We start from the raw sequence: 16,433 nt of genomic DNA, 5'->3' as shown, positions 1-16,433 counted from the left end.
AGTGCAAGACCAAGTCATTGTCTAAAATCATGAAATTGGTTGTGGTTGTGTCTTATAAAATAGGGTAAGAATCGTTGATATAATACAAGGATACGGTCTTGCATTCCTCACGAACATGTTTATAACATACTACGCATGCGCAAAACCTGTTGTCTTCCTGTATATCTTAACTGCCTCACGGTCTTGCAATTCTCACGCGACACCGGTGTAGCGATAATAAACCGGTGCGCGAGATTTGATAATCTCGATCGATTGGTCCCTGTGTTGCGATAATGCGGCTACACGATATCGATTGCGAGGGATTTCGCTTATTTAATGCGTTACGTTTTTTCGGATTCAAATTATATTATGTTAAATAAACAAGTACCTATTCGTTTAATTGTTGCGTTGTTGATCTCAAAATCAATCATTAATTAGTCTTATTATTACGCAGTATGTCAAATGGGCACCCAATTATCGGACTCTTTGATGAATATTAATTGCCGGTTGTTTCGCCAGGGTTAAATTGCCGTTGTTTATCGCACGTATGTGCATGTAAAAAAGACCGGTCTTTTAATAGAATTAAAATGTTACCATGTTTTGTTTAAAATAGCAACATTATCAAGACATGTTAAGTGCAAACAACTCAAAATGTATAATTGTTCTTTTAACCTCCGACGCAGCAAATTTTCGAATGTCATTTTAATATTTATTTGGACTCCCATAAGTCATAGTGAACGTTGGAATTCATGGAATTTACTGAAAATGTCTTCTAAACATAAAAATTTCCTTTCATGGGATGACGACATAGATTTAGATTTGGTATAAGGTTATTATACTGATGATGAGGCAAACAATAAATCGCAAGCAAGCACGAAAGAGCTGTGCTATATTTGTCCTGTTTGTGGTGCGGAGTATAAAAGTGTATCAGGATTTCGAGGTCATATCATAAAAAAACATTAACAGAATTTACGAGGTAATAAATATTGGATGCATTTTTTTAGTTCTGCATTTTGCGTACAAACCAAACAAAAAACAAGAAAGGTTTTCGTGTTTAAGTAGTTCTATATATATATATATATATATATATATATATATATATATATATATATATATATATATATATACTCATGTTTTATTCGTTTTATTATCATATATATCTCGAACAATCAATATATAAAACAACATTAATAAATCAAATCCTCGCACATGCAAGTAAGATATCCAAAACAGTGGACACATGATACGGTGTAATAATGATGAGACAATTGAATCAGGCATTTACAGTTACTAGTTAAGTAAATAGTGTGTACAAAGGAGTTTAGTGTTTTATTCCTTTAATTATTTTCAAAGAAATGAATATAGAACGTGTTGTAGAATGGTTTTAACAAAATTATGGACAAAGATTTAAATGCAGTTAATAGAACATAAAAGTTTATTCTGACTTAAGCATGTTAAGCTAATCGTCATTTACATTACATTTACAATAACAGCATGCTTTTGAAGTAAATACAAATCATGCATCACTTCGAAAAAGTTCCTTTTACAATATAAGGAATAAACATGTTTTCGTGAGAATGTTAATATTGTTAATACATAGTGACCTGTCTGTACCAAAGTTCATAAGTGAAAAATATAATTATTAAATGACTTTTTTTAAACAAGAATTACATACATTAATATAAAATTAGGACACATATAAGAAAAAAATATGATCCCTGCATATAACTGCATAAAGTATATACTTGCATTGTTTTTTCATTCGTAATTTTTTTTTAGAAATGTAGAATTGAGTAATACTGACAATGTAAAAGCTGTATGATATACCTCTACCTATGCTACACTTAATTGTAGTTAAGTATAAGTAAAATCCCTGTGTTGACAACCTATACTAAAGCAAAACTATAGTTTATGTATAGCGATATGGTTCCTTAGAGTATATAAAGTACAATCATTTTATTTAGAGAGAAATCTATAAGTAAAATTAATAACTCCATCTATATAAACTAGTTAATTTCATTTATCTATATCCCTACATCGACTATCTATGCGAAAAAAAAATAATTGAAAATTCCACCTCAGGATTTCCTATGCAGACATCAAATTTTAACAGTCTTTCCTATAACACCAGAACATAAGCAACGCGATTGATATGTTGCGGCAGTCCAGTCCATATATGGTGAGATCTCGGAATGCATTTCCGATGCACATAGACAGAGCACGTAAAATTACTCTTAATTTCAACCGATAACTTGATTGCTGTCAGACTGTCATTTGCGTACAACTGTAACATTTGAATTGATTGCTCTAATTCCTTTACAACGAACTGAGATGAAAAATTTTGCAGTTTAAGTTCCACAGCAAAGTCTGAGAAGGTTGTCGTCTCCACCTCCATTTCTAGAAGCCCTGAACTACATTCCATCACATCAGCTTCAGGCTTATCATTGTTTGTCTCCTGGAAGGAGTCAAGCTCATATGTGGAGTCTTCATCAATAGCATAACTATGATCACTTGTGAACTGCACATTTTCACTTTCTGACTGGGTAGAAGAATCTGTTGTAGCTTTAATGTTCACCAGGGGTTCACTGGCAACATGGTTTTCTTCCTTTGGCTGTTCAGATGTTATGTAGTGGTACTTGCGTTTCACCGTAAGGGATCCTCTTTTGCGTTTTCTAGGCATTCTAAAAGCATAAAACAAAACATATTCTAAAAATCAGTTAATAAAATGTTTACACAGTCACCATCATTTATTGAAAACATGGCTTGCCACCATAGGAAGACTAATAGACTATGCCACCTTTTTCCACATTTTTCGAAACGTTAACGCAAAACCTAAACGCAAAGTGTGACGGAATTTCAGACGACCAGACAGATGGACATAAAAATGTACTTAGTTGTATCAACATATTAATAAAATTAATTGAAATATTTATGTAAGAATTCCGATTTTTTGCATTAATTGAATAACAATTATCTACACATTTCAGAAATTCTTAATAGAAGCATTAACAATGTGGAAACAAACTCTTGAAAATATCTCAGAATAAATGTTTTCTCCAATGATAAAGAAATATGACCTTTGCAATTTTTCTATTTTTTTTCTAGAATAATAGTTATTAAATTTATATTTAAAAAAAATGGCCAAACATTCTGTGAATGAGAACGATTATATGTCTCGTGTTTTGAGAAAACTTGGCATAATGCATGTGCGTAAAGTGTCGTCCCAGATTAGCCTGTGCAGTCCGCACAGGCTAATAAGGACGACACTTTCCACTTTTATGACATTTTTTGTTGAAATGAAATCTCTTCTTAGCAAACATCATTGAAAATTCCACCTCAGGATTTCCTATGCAGACATCAATTTTTTTTTCAAAAAATGCATTTAAAATATGCACCATACATTTCATTGAAATGTAACATTGGTACAAACACAAACAATAATAGAGCTTGTATTGATCAATCCCTAAGAAAAAGCGGAGACAAATGTTAATCTCAATTGTTTTTTTTAAATAATTGATTAAGGACTAATATTGTATCATCATTGAGCTTATACAAATCAAGAACTTTGCAAATAATGCAAATTAAATGTACACCACACAATGCACTGAAGTGTACAATTTGCTAATCCTTAGCATGCTGGGAAATTTGTCGTCTGCTAAAGTGTTGTCTGCTGAATTTCTAAAATTAGCATTTTCTTAGATTTTTTTCACAGAATACTTTCAGAATAGCAAACAGTTTGAATCCTGATGAGACGCCACGTTCTGTGGCGTCTCATCTGGGTCCAAACAGTTTGCAAAGGCCTTTAAAGTTTGATTCCAGCGCTGAAAGGGTTACGATACCAACATGAATAATATAGGGCTAGTATTTACAGAGCCTTGGCCCTTACGCAAAAAGCAATGACATATGTATACAAAACTGAAAGCGGTCTAACAATTAAAAAATGACTAAAGTTAAACATGTGTATTGTCCTTTAGCTTATACAAAGTTATGAGTTAGTAAATAATGCAAATTAAATGTGAAACACACAATGCATTGAAGTGTCACATATCTAAAGATACCAACATGATTATCATAGGTCAATTATTGACCGAGCCTTTTGAAAAGAGCATTGACATACACATTCAAAACCGAGACTGGTTAAAAAAAAAATGACTAAAATTGTATAATCTCTGAGCTAATACAAAATTATGCCTTTGCAATTCATGTAAATAAAATGTGCACCACACAGTTTATTGAAGTGTAACATTTGCAAAAATACCAACATGATCAAAATAGTGCTACTATTGATGGAGTCTATTGAAAAAAGCCTCAACATATGTTGATAACACGTTTAACTAAAAAAATTGAAAAATAACTGAAATTATATCATCTTGGAGCTAATACAAAATTATGCCTTTGCAAATAATACAAATAAAATTAGCATCACACAATGCGTTGAAATGTTATGTTTGTAAAGATACCCATAAGATTAATATAGGGCTAGTATTGACTGAGCCTTTCGAAAAGAGCCACGACATATGTTGATCAAACTGATAGTGATTACAAAATAAAAAAAATGACTAAAATGGTATTATCTTTGAGCTAACACAAAATTATGCCTTTGCAAATAATGCAAATTAAATTTGCACCACACAATGCATTGAAATGCAACGTTTGTAAAGACACCAACATGATATATATAGGGCTAGTATTGACTGAGCCTTTCAAAAAAGAGCCACGACATATGTTGATGAAACTGATAGTGGTAAAAAAATAAAAAAATGACTAAAATTGTATTGCTTTTGTGCTAATTCAAAATCATGAATTTGCAAATAATACAAATAAAATTAGCATCACTCAATACGTTGAAATGTAATGTTTGTAAAGATACCAATAAGATTAATATAGGGCTAGTATTGACTGAGCCTTTCGAAAAGAGCCACGACATATGTTGATCAAACTGATAGTGATTACAAAATAAAAAATGACTAAAGTTGTATAATCTTTGAGCTAATACAAAATTATGCCTCTGCAAATAATACAAATAAAATTAGCATCACTCAATGCGTTGAAATGTAATGTTTGTAAAGATACCCATAAGATTAATATAGGGCTAGTATTGACTGAGCCTTTCAAAAATAGCCACGGCATCTGTTGATGAAACTGAAAGTGGTAACCTATAAAAAAATGACTAAAATTGTATTGCCTTTGTGCTCATTCAAAATCATGAATTTGTAAATAATACAAATACAATTAGCATCACTCAATACGTTGAAATGTAATGTTTGTAAAGATACCAATAAGATTAATATAGGGCTAGTATTGACTGAGCCTTTCGAAAAGAGCCACGACATATGTTGATCAAACTGATAGTGATTACAAAATAAAAAATGACTAAAGTTGTATAATCTTTGAGCTAATACAAAATTATGCCTCTGCAAATAATACAAATAAAATTAGCATCACTCAATGCGTTGAAATGTAATGTTTGTAAAGATACCCATAAGATTAATATAGGGCTAGTATTGACTGAGCCTTTCAAAAATAGCCACGGCATATGTTGATGAAACTGAAAGTGGTAACCTATAAAAAAATGACTAAAATTGTATTGCCTTTGTGCTCATTCAAAATCATGAATTTGTAAATAATACAAATAAAATTAGCATCACTCAATGCGTTAAAATGTAATGTTTGTAAAGATACCCATAAAATTAATATAGGGCTAGTATTGACTGAGCCTTTCAAAAAGAGCCACGACATATGTTGATGAAACTGATAGTGGTAAAAATTAAAAAATGACTTAAATTGTATTGCCTTTGTGCTCATTTAAAATCATGAATTTGCTAACAATACAAATAAAATTAGCATCACACAATGCGTTGAAATGTAACGTTTGTAAGAATACAAAAAAACAATAGTATAGAGCTTTATTTGACCAAGCCTTTTGAAAAAAGCCACGACACACGTTTCTCGGATTATGGAAGTGTAAACAATGATACGCATGATTTGGTGAAAATACCCACCGTTGTTTTATAAGTAAATACAAAGCATAGTCGAAAACAAATGAAACAATAAGATGTATCAAACTCAACAAACCTTTGCAATGAATACTTCTGTGTTGGCAACACTTGGTTAATTTGTACTCTTATTATTTCTCGATTGCTTTGTCACGGTCTCGCTTTGTCAAAATGGCGGCTCTTAAAATTTGCCTGTGTTACCTTATTAACTATTTGACTCACGAAAGCTGATACGAATTTTAAATTCTAACAGCAATGCCCAGCTTTTGTTGTTTGTTACTGATACATATTTGTTATTTTAGTATTGTCTTATGTGGTGTGTGTGGGGGGGGGGGGAGTCGCCTGAATACCAGCAGAAAAGCCCACTTGTCCGGTATATTTACCACCAATCAAACTCACTTTCTTCCGGGAAGGGTTGTTGAACCCGGGTCGCATAGGTAAAAAACGCGTGAACCAACCACTACGCTAACCTGACAGCATGTTGAAATTGGCTGACAGTGTGTGTATGTCGAAGTATATAAGGTCTTTTTCGAGCTATTGGCTACATTATGTGTGGACCCGGGAAGTGCTCCAGCACTCCTACTCAATTAGCTTACTAGACGCACGACGATTTGACGAATTTTGAATAATAGTTTTAAATTCCCAGCTATTTCGTTGTTATTGAAAGATGGTGCACTGATTGTTGTGGTCTTGTGTTACTGGGAAAAACCGGAGTACCCAGAGAAAACCCGCCTGTCCGATACGGTAACCATCAACCAAATTCACATGCTTCCCGGAACGGGTCTCCTAGGTAAGAAGCGAGTGGCTCATCTACTGCGCTTAGGCTACTAACATAGAGACTCCAAAGCCGGTATCGAAAATTAGGCGGACAAATATTGCACGGATTCGAACCCTGATGTCGACGTTAGTATTTTTTCGAAATGTAAGAAAGCTTTTCAAGTATGCGCAACTATTTGGAACGATTCGTCTTTTAAGACGTCTGTAATAATTACGCCGGGTATGCGAATACTTCGTTGACGGATGGCACTTCACTAACAAAGAACAACAAACGCCACGCGCGAGAGGTTAGTTCCTGTTTTATTTAAAGTTATATCCTAAAGATTAGTTTTTAAGACAAGACACATGGTCGAGTTGATAAATGGTGTATCCTTTTGTATTGGGAATACACAATTTCACGGAAGAATGGTACAGTTTTGCCCACAAAATAGAAAATTCGATCGGAAAACAGCATAAACTGGATGAACAGTAAACATTTTAACAAAATAAAACTACTTAGAATTTTTGCAAGAAATTGTTTGCTATTCCAGCATGTAGAGTATGCATCCATCCTCATGTGTCTTCAAATGACGCTTCAAGTAGGCTTTCCTAGCATAACTGGCCTCACCAATTCCACACAAGAACCGTTCGCTTGTACGCAATTCTTCTTCTAAACTTATGTCCAACAACGAACCGTCGGCGGCATTCATAAGCTCCGATTCACTCATCCTTTAATAAATAATTGTGTCACTTATATGCAACTTCATATGCAGCATGTGTTGTGTTTATATTAAAAACAAAGACAGATATGCATAACTTTTTACACCACTGTCGTGTGATTAAATCGACCCCGCCCGTTCTTTTATTGCTATTTTCGTTTACTGACATTGAGCCAAACAGTTCCAATAGAATTTCGGACCTGCATCGCTGCTGATATTAATCTCTGAGAGGCAGTTTAAGCAGAGTGATTATTCATGACATGCTATCTAATATATAAGTAAATAGCCTTAGTACCGTCATTTGGACATAAAGATAAATGCTTTAGATCAACCGTTTAGAACGTTATTTAAAATATATGGTCATATAGATTTTACTCTTTAGACATATCCAATTTGTTTAACATTTCTCTTTCACATTTATACCAAATCATAATCATATTTCAAAGAGATAAGAACATGCTTCGGTAATTCGTTTTTTATTTGCGTACTAAGTACATACATTTTTATTTATTTCCTGCTTACTGTAACAGTATTCCCCAGCGAATTCTGCATTTTTGGATTCACAAAAAACGAGTGTGTTATATCTGGAAAAAAGTGTCTAGATGTCGGGAAACGAAGTGCCATTGTTTTTTAGATGATCGGTAAACGAAGTGCAGATGAAAAATGTGCATGCGACACTTAAAACATTTGCATTTTCTCAAATACATTAGTAAACTAAAATGTAACATGTTGTAACATTACTGGATATATTGATCTTTTATTTCGAATAGTAATCACGTTCTTGATTTATTTCCAAGTATGTTTATTTTGATAAAAAATGTACTGATCATTCAATTCATGCTGATTATCGATGGAATTTTATCGTGTTTTTTTTTAAATAATTCAACGTTTTTCCGCGAATTTCTTTCTTCGCAATACGAAGTTCTATACCATTAATCACCCAAACAATGTTCTGAAGCTGAAGAACTCACCTCTCGCGCGTGGCTTTTGTTGTTCTCTGTTGGTGAAGTGCCATCCGTCAACGAAGTATTCCCATACCCGGCGTGAATAATGCGTTCTATATTGCTAAATGCGTTTTGTAATACTTTTTGATAATTATTAAGGCTTCAAATTGAATCATCTCATTAAATCATTATTTTGATATTTTAGCACAAAAAAAACTACACAACACTGAGTTAATTTTAATATATTTTATTAAATAAATATTGCACCTTCCGTTTCAAATAAACCACAACCTCTGCTTTACGGTTGTCACATAGCTGAGATATTATTAGTATTGAAATGTGTACTGTACTTGTGTGAATTAAACCTCTGAATGGGAAATAAATATGTTCAATGCCCAATTGAGGTACCAATTAGATAATGCTCATTAACAATTAAGACTTGATTATTTATAACGTTGATAATGACAATTTCAACCAAAGTGTTTAAACATTTCTTTAAATAAAATCGTACAATCTAGGATTGTGACCACTCAAGGGCTTGGGACTTTAATTGCAAAGTTTACAATTTTTAAAACTTAGCAGTTCATTAGTGTTAAATCATCGGACAAGTAAACAAATCACATTGCATTTTTGTATTAGGTTTAGACATTTAAACATGTTGAGAAACTTTTTTGTAAAATAATAAGACATTAAAACAATTGGCAGTACCTTATTACACTACGAATTAGACATGTAAACAATTGAGATGAAATAAAAGAGCAGTACATTATGGAAAGGAAAACAAACATTTAAACAATAGACATTTCACTATTGTAAAATACTTAAACAGGACGGCCGTGAACTAAGGCGCTTACTTGAGACCCAAAGACACTAAACTTTTCTGACAAAGTGGAACCAAAATAATGAAGTACTTTAAGAAAAAAAATGTATTTGATTCCTAGGCCCCTTTTAAACTTTTCTGGGATATACTTTAAACAAAGGTTCCAACTTAGGTTCATGAAGTTTGGAATAAGACAGTGCCATCTACCGAAAATACATAATTTTTATATATTTGACGTAATGGCCTGTTGTTTTAGCTCTCATGACCCAGTTCCAAACTCAATTTCATTGGGACAAATGTTCTGCCCAGGTTTCATGATCTTGCAATAAAAGCTTTAACAAGGTTTAAATATTGCAATATACTGAAAACTGCCCGCCCCTTGTTGATCGTGTTTGTTTTTAACCTGAACTAGGTTTTATCCACAGCCAATATATTATGAGAACAAATGATCTGACCAAGTTGCGTGTAGATTAAATGTGACTTTTAGAGTGTAAGCACGGTTTTACCATAGCCATATAGGGAAAACTGACCTGCCTCCTGGTGGTCAGGTCTTTTAATGGACAAGAAACTTTTTCTAACTTGGAATTGTGTTTAGGTCCACTTTTTTCCTAAAGTAGCAAAGCTATTGCTTTCAAACTTGCAACACTCGCAAACTATCATCAGAGGAAAGTACAGGACAAGTTGCATAACTCTGGTTGTCATTTTGACGGAATTATGGCTCTTTTTTGACTTAGTAACTTTGAAATATATGGTTAAATTTTGTGTTTAGATCCACTTTACTTCTTAAGTATCAATGCTATTGCTTTTAAACTTCAAATACTTTCATGCTATCATGAGGGTACTGTACCTGGAAAGTTAAATTTTACCTTGACCTTTGAATGACCTTGACTCTCAAGGTCAAATTATTAAATTTTGCTAAAATTGCCATAACTTCTTTATTTATGATTAGATTTGATTGATACGTTGTCATAACAACTCTTACCTGACATACCACAATAGACTCCACCCAAACCATCCCCCACGTCCTCCCCCTCACCCAAGAATTCTCCCCAAATAATTTTGTTCTCCTTTTTTTAAGGATCATCTAATAAATGACTGCACCCTCACACTATACTCCTCCCCCAACCGCCCCCCCCCATTTTTTAAAACATTGTTAAAAACAAAAACAAAAATTATTATTTTATGTTTGAAATAACGTCCAACCATCCCACCCAAGAATACCCCCCACCCAAAAAAATTTTTTTTTTTCATTTTGTTTTTGCATTATTTCCGTATATTTGGAATATAATGTAATAAATGACCACACACCCACACTATCCATCCCTCTCTACCCCATCCCTCCCTCCTTTGTGATTGAAATATTGAGATAGGTCCCTTCACCTTTAAAAGAAAAATAGATAAGCGGTCTGCAAGGCGGTGCTCTTGTTATTTTCGATACGGTAACCTGTTAGTTCAATCGATATTCCTTACTTGACATTATGTCATCCTCTGCGTATAACATAATTTCAATCATCAATCGATCATAAAATTGTGTAACCATAACATAAGCCTAACATATATTTTTCATTCTTAAGTTGAGGCTGAAAACACTTCTTAAGGTAAAGTCAGTAACGGGCGTTTCTTTTGACAGTTTGGCACTCTTGTTTAAAATGAAGCCGTGTTGTTTTTAGTGGATAAAAAATAAACTGTAGTATGAAATACAAGATTTTGACAAAAACAACAACAACAGCTTTTGGCACTCTTGTTTAAAATGAAGCTGTGTTGTTTTTAGTAAATAAAAATAAATTGTTGTATGAAATACAAGATTTTGACAAAAACAACAACAACAGCTTTTGTTCTTATTTACACGGCAAACAATTATTAAAACATATGAACCGCTGTATTATCCCGCAGTCTAGATAAGAAATGAGTTGGACAAAAAAAGTGTTACTTCTTACATGCAAATGTACGACTTTACATTGTATGTCCAATTTAGGATGAATCATGGGATCCTAGACATGAAACTGGTTATAAATGAACTGTCAAATTTGGGGGAGAATAAAAATAATCTTTGGCCAGTGAATTATGGGAGGGGGTAATTCTCATGCATTGAACATAAAACAGCTCAATTCAAGTAATATTTATTAATCAAGTCGGGTATATAAACATTTTAACACAAGCTCTGAAAGCTTTTTAAGCTGACTTATAAACTAAACATGTACATAATAGCACAATAGCACATACAGTTACATAAATTAAGACATATTATTAAAGCACATACAGTTACATAACTTTTTTCTGTTGAAATTATTTTATTCATTCCATAATATATATACTTATACATTTTATTCATTCCATAATATATACACTATTAAAACATACAGTAATATAACTAAAGACAAATTATTAAAGCACATAGTTACATAACCTAAGACATATTATTAAAGCACATACAGTTACATAACTTTTTTCTGTTGAAATTATTTTATTCATTCCATAATATATATACTTACAAAATTTACTAAGTAATGCACATTCATATATTAATCTACCATATGTAATGTGTTTTCACCATATCATTAAATTCATTACACAATGTGAATTAATATCATACATCCTTCAACCTGTTTTACTTCATCGACTTGGCTTAAATATTCTTTATGTACAACACAATAATAAGTGCGCATTGAACGAAGAAAGGTTTTGATTGACCATAGCAATTTATCTATGGTTACAAGTTCAAACAAGATAAGCCGATTATGTATCATTTTACAAAACAATCTATTAAAATTTATTATCAATATGCATACAACATAGTCAGATTTGATCAAGTAAAAAAAAATGGAAACATTTCATACATAATGAGAGTTAAAGACAAAACCCAATTATGTATCATTTGCTAGTGTTATTAAATAACAAAGTTTCAACTTTGGATTTACAATCAGAGTGCAGATTACACAAATTATCAATTCAAATTTATGATCAATATGCACACAACATAGTAAGATTTGATCAAGTAAACAAACTTTGCACATTTCATAATAATGTAATGATAGTTAAAGACAAAACCACATTATGTTTCATTTGCTAGTGTTGTTAAATAACAAAGTTTGGATTTACAATCAGAGTGCAGTTTGCAATTATTATTAAATTACATTTATGATCACTATGCACCCAACAGAGTATGATTTGATCAAGTAGACAAACTTTGCACAATTCATAAATTATGTAATGAGAGTTAAGGACAAAACCCAATTATGGATCATTTGCTTGTGTTGTTAAATAACAACGTTTGGGTTTGCAATAAGAGTGCAGTTTACAAATACAATCAATTTAAATTTATATTCAATACGCAAACAACATAGTAAGATTTGATCATGTAAACAAACTTTGCACATTTCATATATAATGAGAGTTAAAGACAGTTATTTTTGTTAATCATGTTATTACGAAACATATTCCTCTTATAACTGTCCAATACAGTTACATAACGTAAGACACATTATTAAAGCACGTACAGTTACATAACTTAAGACACATTATTACAAATGTTAAACATGACGAAATGAACAATACATCGCAACACAATATTGGATAACACAACTGATTATTTATTTGACCAATCAATTAATTAATTATTTAGATAATCAATTAATCTTCCAAGCAGTAATGTATTGAAGCAGGAGAGAGCTGAAGAAATTTAATTTATTTGGATCAGAAAATAACATATATATAGGCTTAATAAGGCATTTTGTGCATGTGTTCTCTAGTATGTGACATTATGTCACACTGTGTGACATTATGTCACATACTTGAGAAAACATGCAAAAAATTCATTATAAGCTTACAATTCAAACATCAAATTATCCGAATACTGCTTTGTAGCAAGAACTGAAAGATCTGGAAGAATTCAGACAAGAAATAAGGTTTCTAATCCTGATTCAATACACAATTAATTCTCACAGCTTCAAGAAGTTTCTTGGTAAAATCATTCAAGAACAAGCATATTTATTTATTTTTAACGCTTTGTCTTAAATTATCCAAGGTCTCAACCTACTTATATTAATGTTTAATTGAACATGCTGAATTTCACGTTGTCTGTTATGCAATACATATTTACCATGTATTGTATTTTTGGAACACTCACTTACTTAATGCAGATCTGTTTAGTGTCATCCCAGATTAGACTAAGCAGACTGCTCAACACTTTCCACCTTAACTGGATTTTTGCTAAGAATATATACTCCCTTTAAACAAAGCATGCCATAACAGCAGAGTGTCGTAAAAGATATGCCTATGCGGCCTGCATAGACTAAGCACAGACCACAATTTACATAAACACATTAATCCCAGTTTTCCACAATGGGGCTCAGGTATGTACCTTTAGCAGTGGTCAAGCTCATTAAGCTCTCACAGAACCCCGTTGTGGCACTCAGAAAATGTAGCGGCCTACACTGGCACGCTGCGTTCTTTGAAACTGATCCCAGGTATGCACACATCTCGTTCTGTGAACACTGGGTACCATCCAGCAATCCAAACTCACAGGACTTGTTGAAAGTGCCTGAAAGGGTCATTTTTATATATCTTGGATTTGCATTTTTACGACATTTTTAAATATAAGATCTGGGCTTTGGATAAAAGGGACTCAAAGGATGCAGATATTAACATCCCAGATAAGCATGTGGAGTCTGCACAGGCTAATCTGGGAGGACAGATTACACACATTAATAATGGAAGTGATGTCAGGTCTTAACCCTTTGCATGCTGGGAAATGTGTCGTCTGCTAAAATGGTGTCTGCTAAATGTCTAAAATTAGCATTTTCTTCGATTTTTTTCAAAGAATACTATCAGAATGGCAAACAGTTTGGATCCTGATGAGACGCCACGTTCTGTGGCGTCTCATCTGGATCCAAACTGTTTGCACAGGCCTTCAAAATTCGGTTCCCGCACTGAAAGAGTTAAACCTACTCTCAGTTTTCCTGGAAAAGCCTGTTTACCCAAACCTTGAGCATAACTCTCCTACTTCAGTAAAAGCTATGAAGGAAAAGGGCCATAGAAATAATTGCATGACCATTAAACACACAAGTGGGAATCAAACATGCAATCCTCAAATATGTAATCCAGTGTTCTGTCAGAAGCAAAAGTGATCCCATTAGAGTATTTGTGTTCGACTTAACCCTTTACCCCTTTGATACATATTTTCACGCATTTGTAGTCCCTAACAAAGTTATATATAATTTAAGACCTTTCTTACTGTAAGAAAGTTTTAAAGGATTTATTGCCATTCCTTGAAAACTGATGATAAGCAAACAGCTCAAAACCTGAACAAGCTTCGAGTTACTCGCAGGCTGTTCTGGTTTAATGCTGTTTGCACATAGCTGTTGTCACTTTGCTTCTGAGAGGGAAAGGGTTAAAGTGTAAAAATATTGTTTGAGGCAACCCTTTACTACTCTTGCTATCTGGATCTTTTCATAATCATTCTACTCAGCAAGTTATAAATGATAAATTGTTCCTTATGTTGAAACTGACACTTACGAGAGTTGACGACAATTTTCGCAGTGGTAGGAGTAGAGCCAGTTCCTGAAAGGGCTGCAAAACATCATTGATTGACATTCTATTCTAGACAGTCAAGAATACATACATCATGGAAACAACGGAAAAGTCTCTATCAATTTTATTAATTAAATGTCTCTTTTTAACTTTGCAGATACTTAAAAATAGGATTTCCAATGAACTGTGTAGAAGCCACAGTCCACATAAAATAATAGACAGGTGTGAATGGAATGTTCGCTATGAATGCTTGGTAGGAAGGAATAATAAACAATTTGTAAATTTTTATTTATCATTTATCTCATGTAAAAAATCTCTACCAATTAAAGATACCAATGGATTTTTTATAAACTTTTATCAATTGTTTATTTAAGGTTTCTAGGTTGTCCGCTGGAGAATTCCAGATTTTTTTTAGTTTCCTACAAATATATATTCTTCTCTACAGGTATTCATGCTTCAGGCATCCTATATCAGACCTTCATCAGAACCAAATCTTTCTATATATGTTTGCTCTTTTGTTGCACCATTTACTGAAGATTGTTTTGTACTACTATGGCAATAAGAGTAAGCGTAAGGATTTTATATCAAAGAATAAAAATTTTCGAGCTTTGAAATCAATCATGGCCTGATAAATTAATTTAGTCCCAAAGCAATGCACAGGGGAAGTGCAATGGTCCACACAGCCTTATGTGAAAGTTATACTTAAAAACGGCTTTTAACAAATGAAACTTAAATATATAACACTAGAACATACTTGTGTCCACTGTGTTGCCACCACTTTTGCTCATAGCCTGTGTCACATTAGGAATATCTGAAACTAAGATGGATTTAACCCTTTACCACTTAGATATGTATTTTAACCCATTTGTTGTCCCTTAGAAAGTTACATTTAATTAAAGACCTTTCTTACAAGATCCAAGTTTTAAAGGTTTCAGTTCCAACCCTGATGAGCAGCAAACAGCAAAAAAAACGGAACAGACTGCGAGTTACTCGCAGGCTGTTCTGGTTTTATACTGTTTGCACATTGCCATTGTCACTTTTCTTCTGAGTGGGAAAGAGTCAAAATAGGCATTGATGGTAAATAAGCCCCGGGAAAATGCCCCGTCCCCTGGTGGTCATGTTTATCAACAAACATGAACCATTTTCAATCTCGTCCAAGATATCATTGGGACAAATCTTCTGATGAAGTTTCAAGAAGATCGGACAATAAATGTGGCCTCTAGAGTGTTAACTGGGAATTGTGCTAATGAGAGCAAAAAATTACACATTTTATAAGAACAGATAAACCCACAGACTGAAAAAAATACTCTGATATATACCCCCTCCATGCGGGATCTAAAATATTGAAACAAAATTGACAGTTTGGTTCTTTCGTTTTTCACAGATTCATATGAGAAATCCTTCAGTGTTTAGGGAAGTTATAGTTCAGGTGAGTTTCAGGACAAACATATGGACAGACTCATTGCACAAAGTGACTTCTAATTATGCAAACCTTCCCTCTGATTGTGGAGGCATAACAAGTATATAAGCCTTGTTCCGGAAAAACTTAAAAGACAAACAAACAAAATCACCATGGGAATTCCATGATCTGTACTGCCAGAAAACACATAAAATCATAAATATTTAAAGCCTTTACCAATTAGATACATATTTTGATGCATTTGTAGAACCTTAGAAAATTCAATCTGAT

General features: G+C 33.0%; 1 protein-coding gene and 1 long non-coding RNA gene across 29 annotated transcripts in view; both read right to left on the bottom strand.

Annotated features, from left to right (window-relative positions):
• LOC127832638 (uncharacterized) overlaps positions 1-16,433 on the bottom strand; it is an 84,285-nt gene that overhangs the window by 32,328 nt on the left and 35,524 nt on the right. For 10 of the 28 annotated variants that reach the window (XM_052358201.1, XM_052358206.1, XM_052358205.1 and 7 more), the window contains one exon: positions 15,498-15,560. The exons of 5 other annotated variants lie outside the window; for them this stretch is intronic. In XM_052358201.1, coding sequence (XP_052214161.1) covers positions 15,498-15,560 — 63 coding nt within the window. Of the gene's footprint in view, positions 1-13,574; positions 13,755-14,728; positions 14,783-15,497; positions 15,561-16,433 lie in introns of all 28 variants that reach the window. 13 more of the 28 variants (XM_052358202.1, XM_052358221.1, XM_052358204.1 and 10 more) reach the window with 9 other exon arrangements.
• On the bottom strand, positions 1,397-6,171 carry LOC127832642 (uncharacterized). The gene is made up of 2 exons (XR_008027042.1): positions 6,055-6,171; positions 1,397-2,660 (listed from the first exon to the last, which is right to left on the bottom strand). It is a non-coding gene; the product is annotated as an uncharacterized LOC127832642 (long non-coding RNA).

Source organism: Dreissena polymorpha, chromosome 5 (assembly GCF_020536995.1).
Source record: "Dreissena polymorpha isolate Duluth1 chromosome 5, UMN_Dpol_1.0, whole genome shotgun sequence".
NCBI lineage: Eukaryota > Metazoa > Mollusca > Bivalvia > Myida > Dreissenidae > Dreissena > Dreissena polymorpha.
The sequence above is the reverse complement of the archived record's forward strand: the minus strand, read 5'-3'. Positions and strand labels throughout refer to the sequence as shown.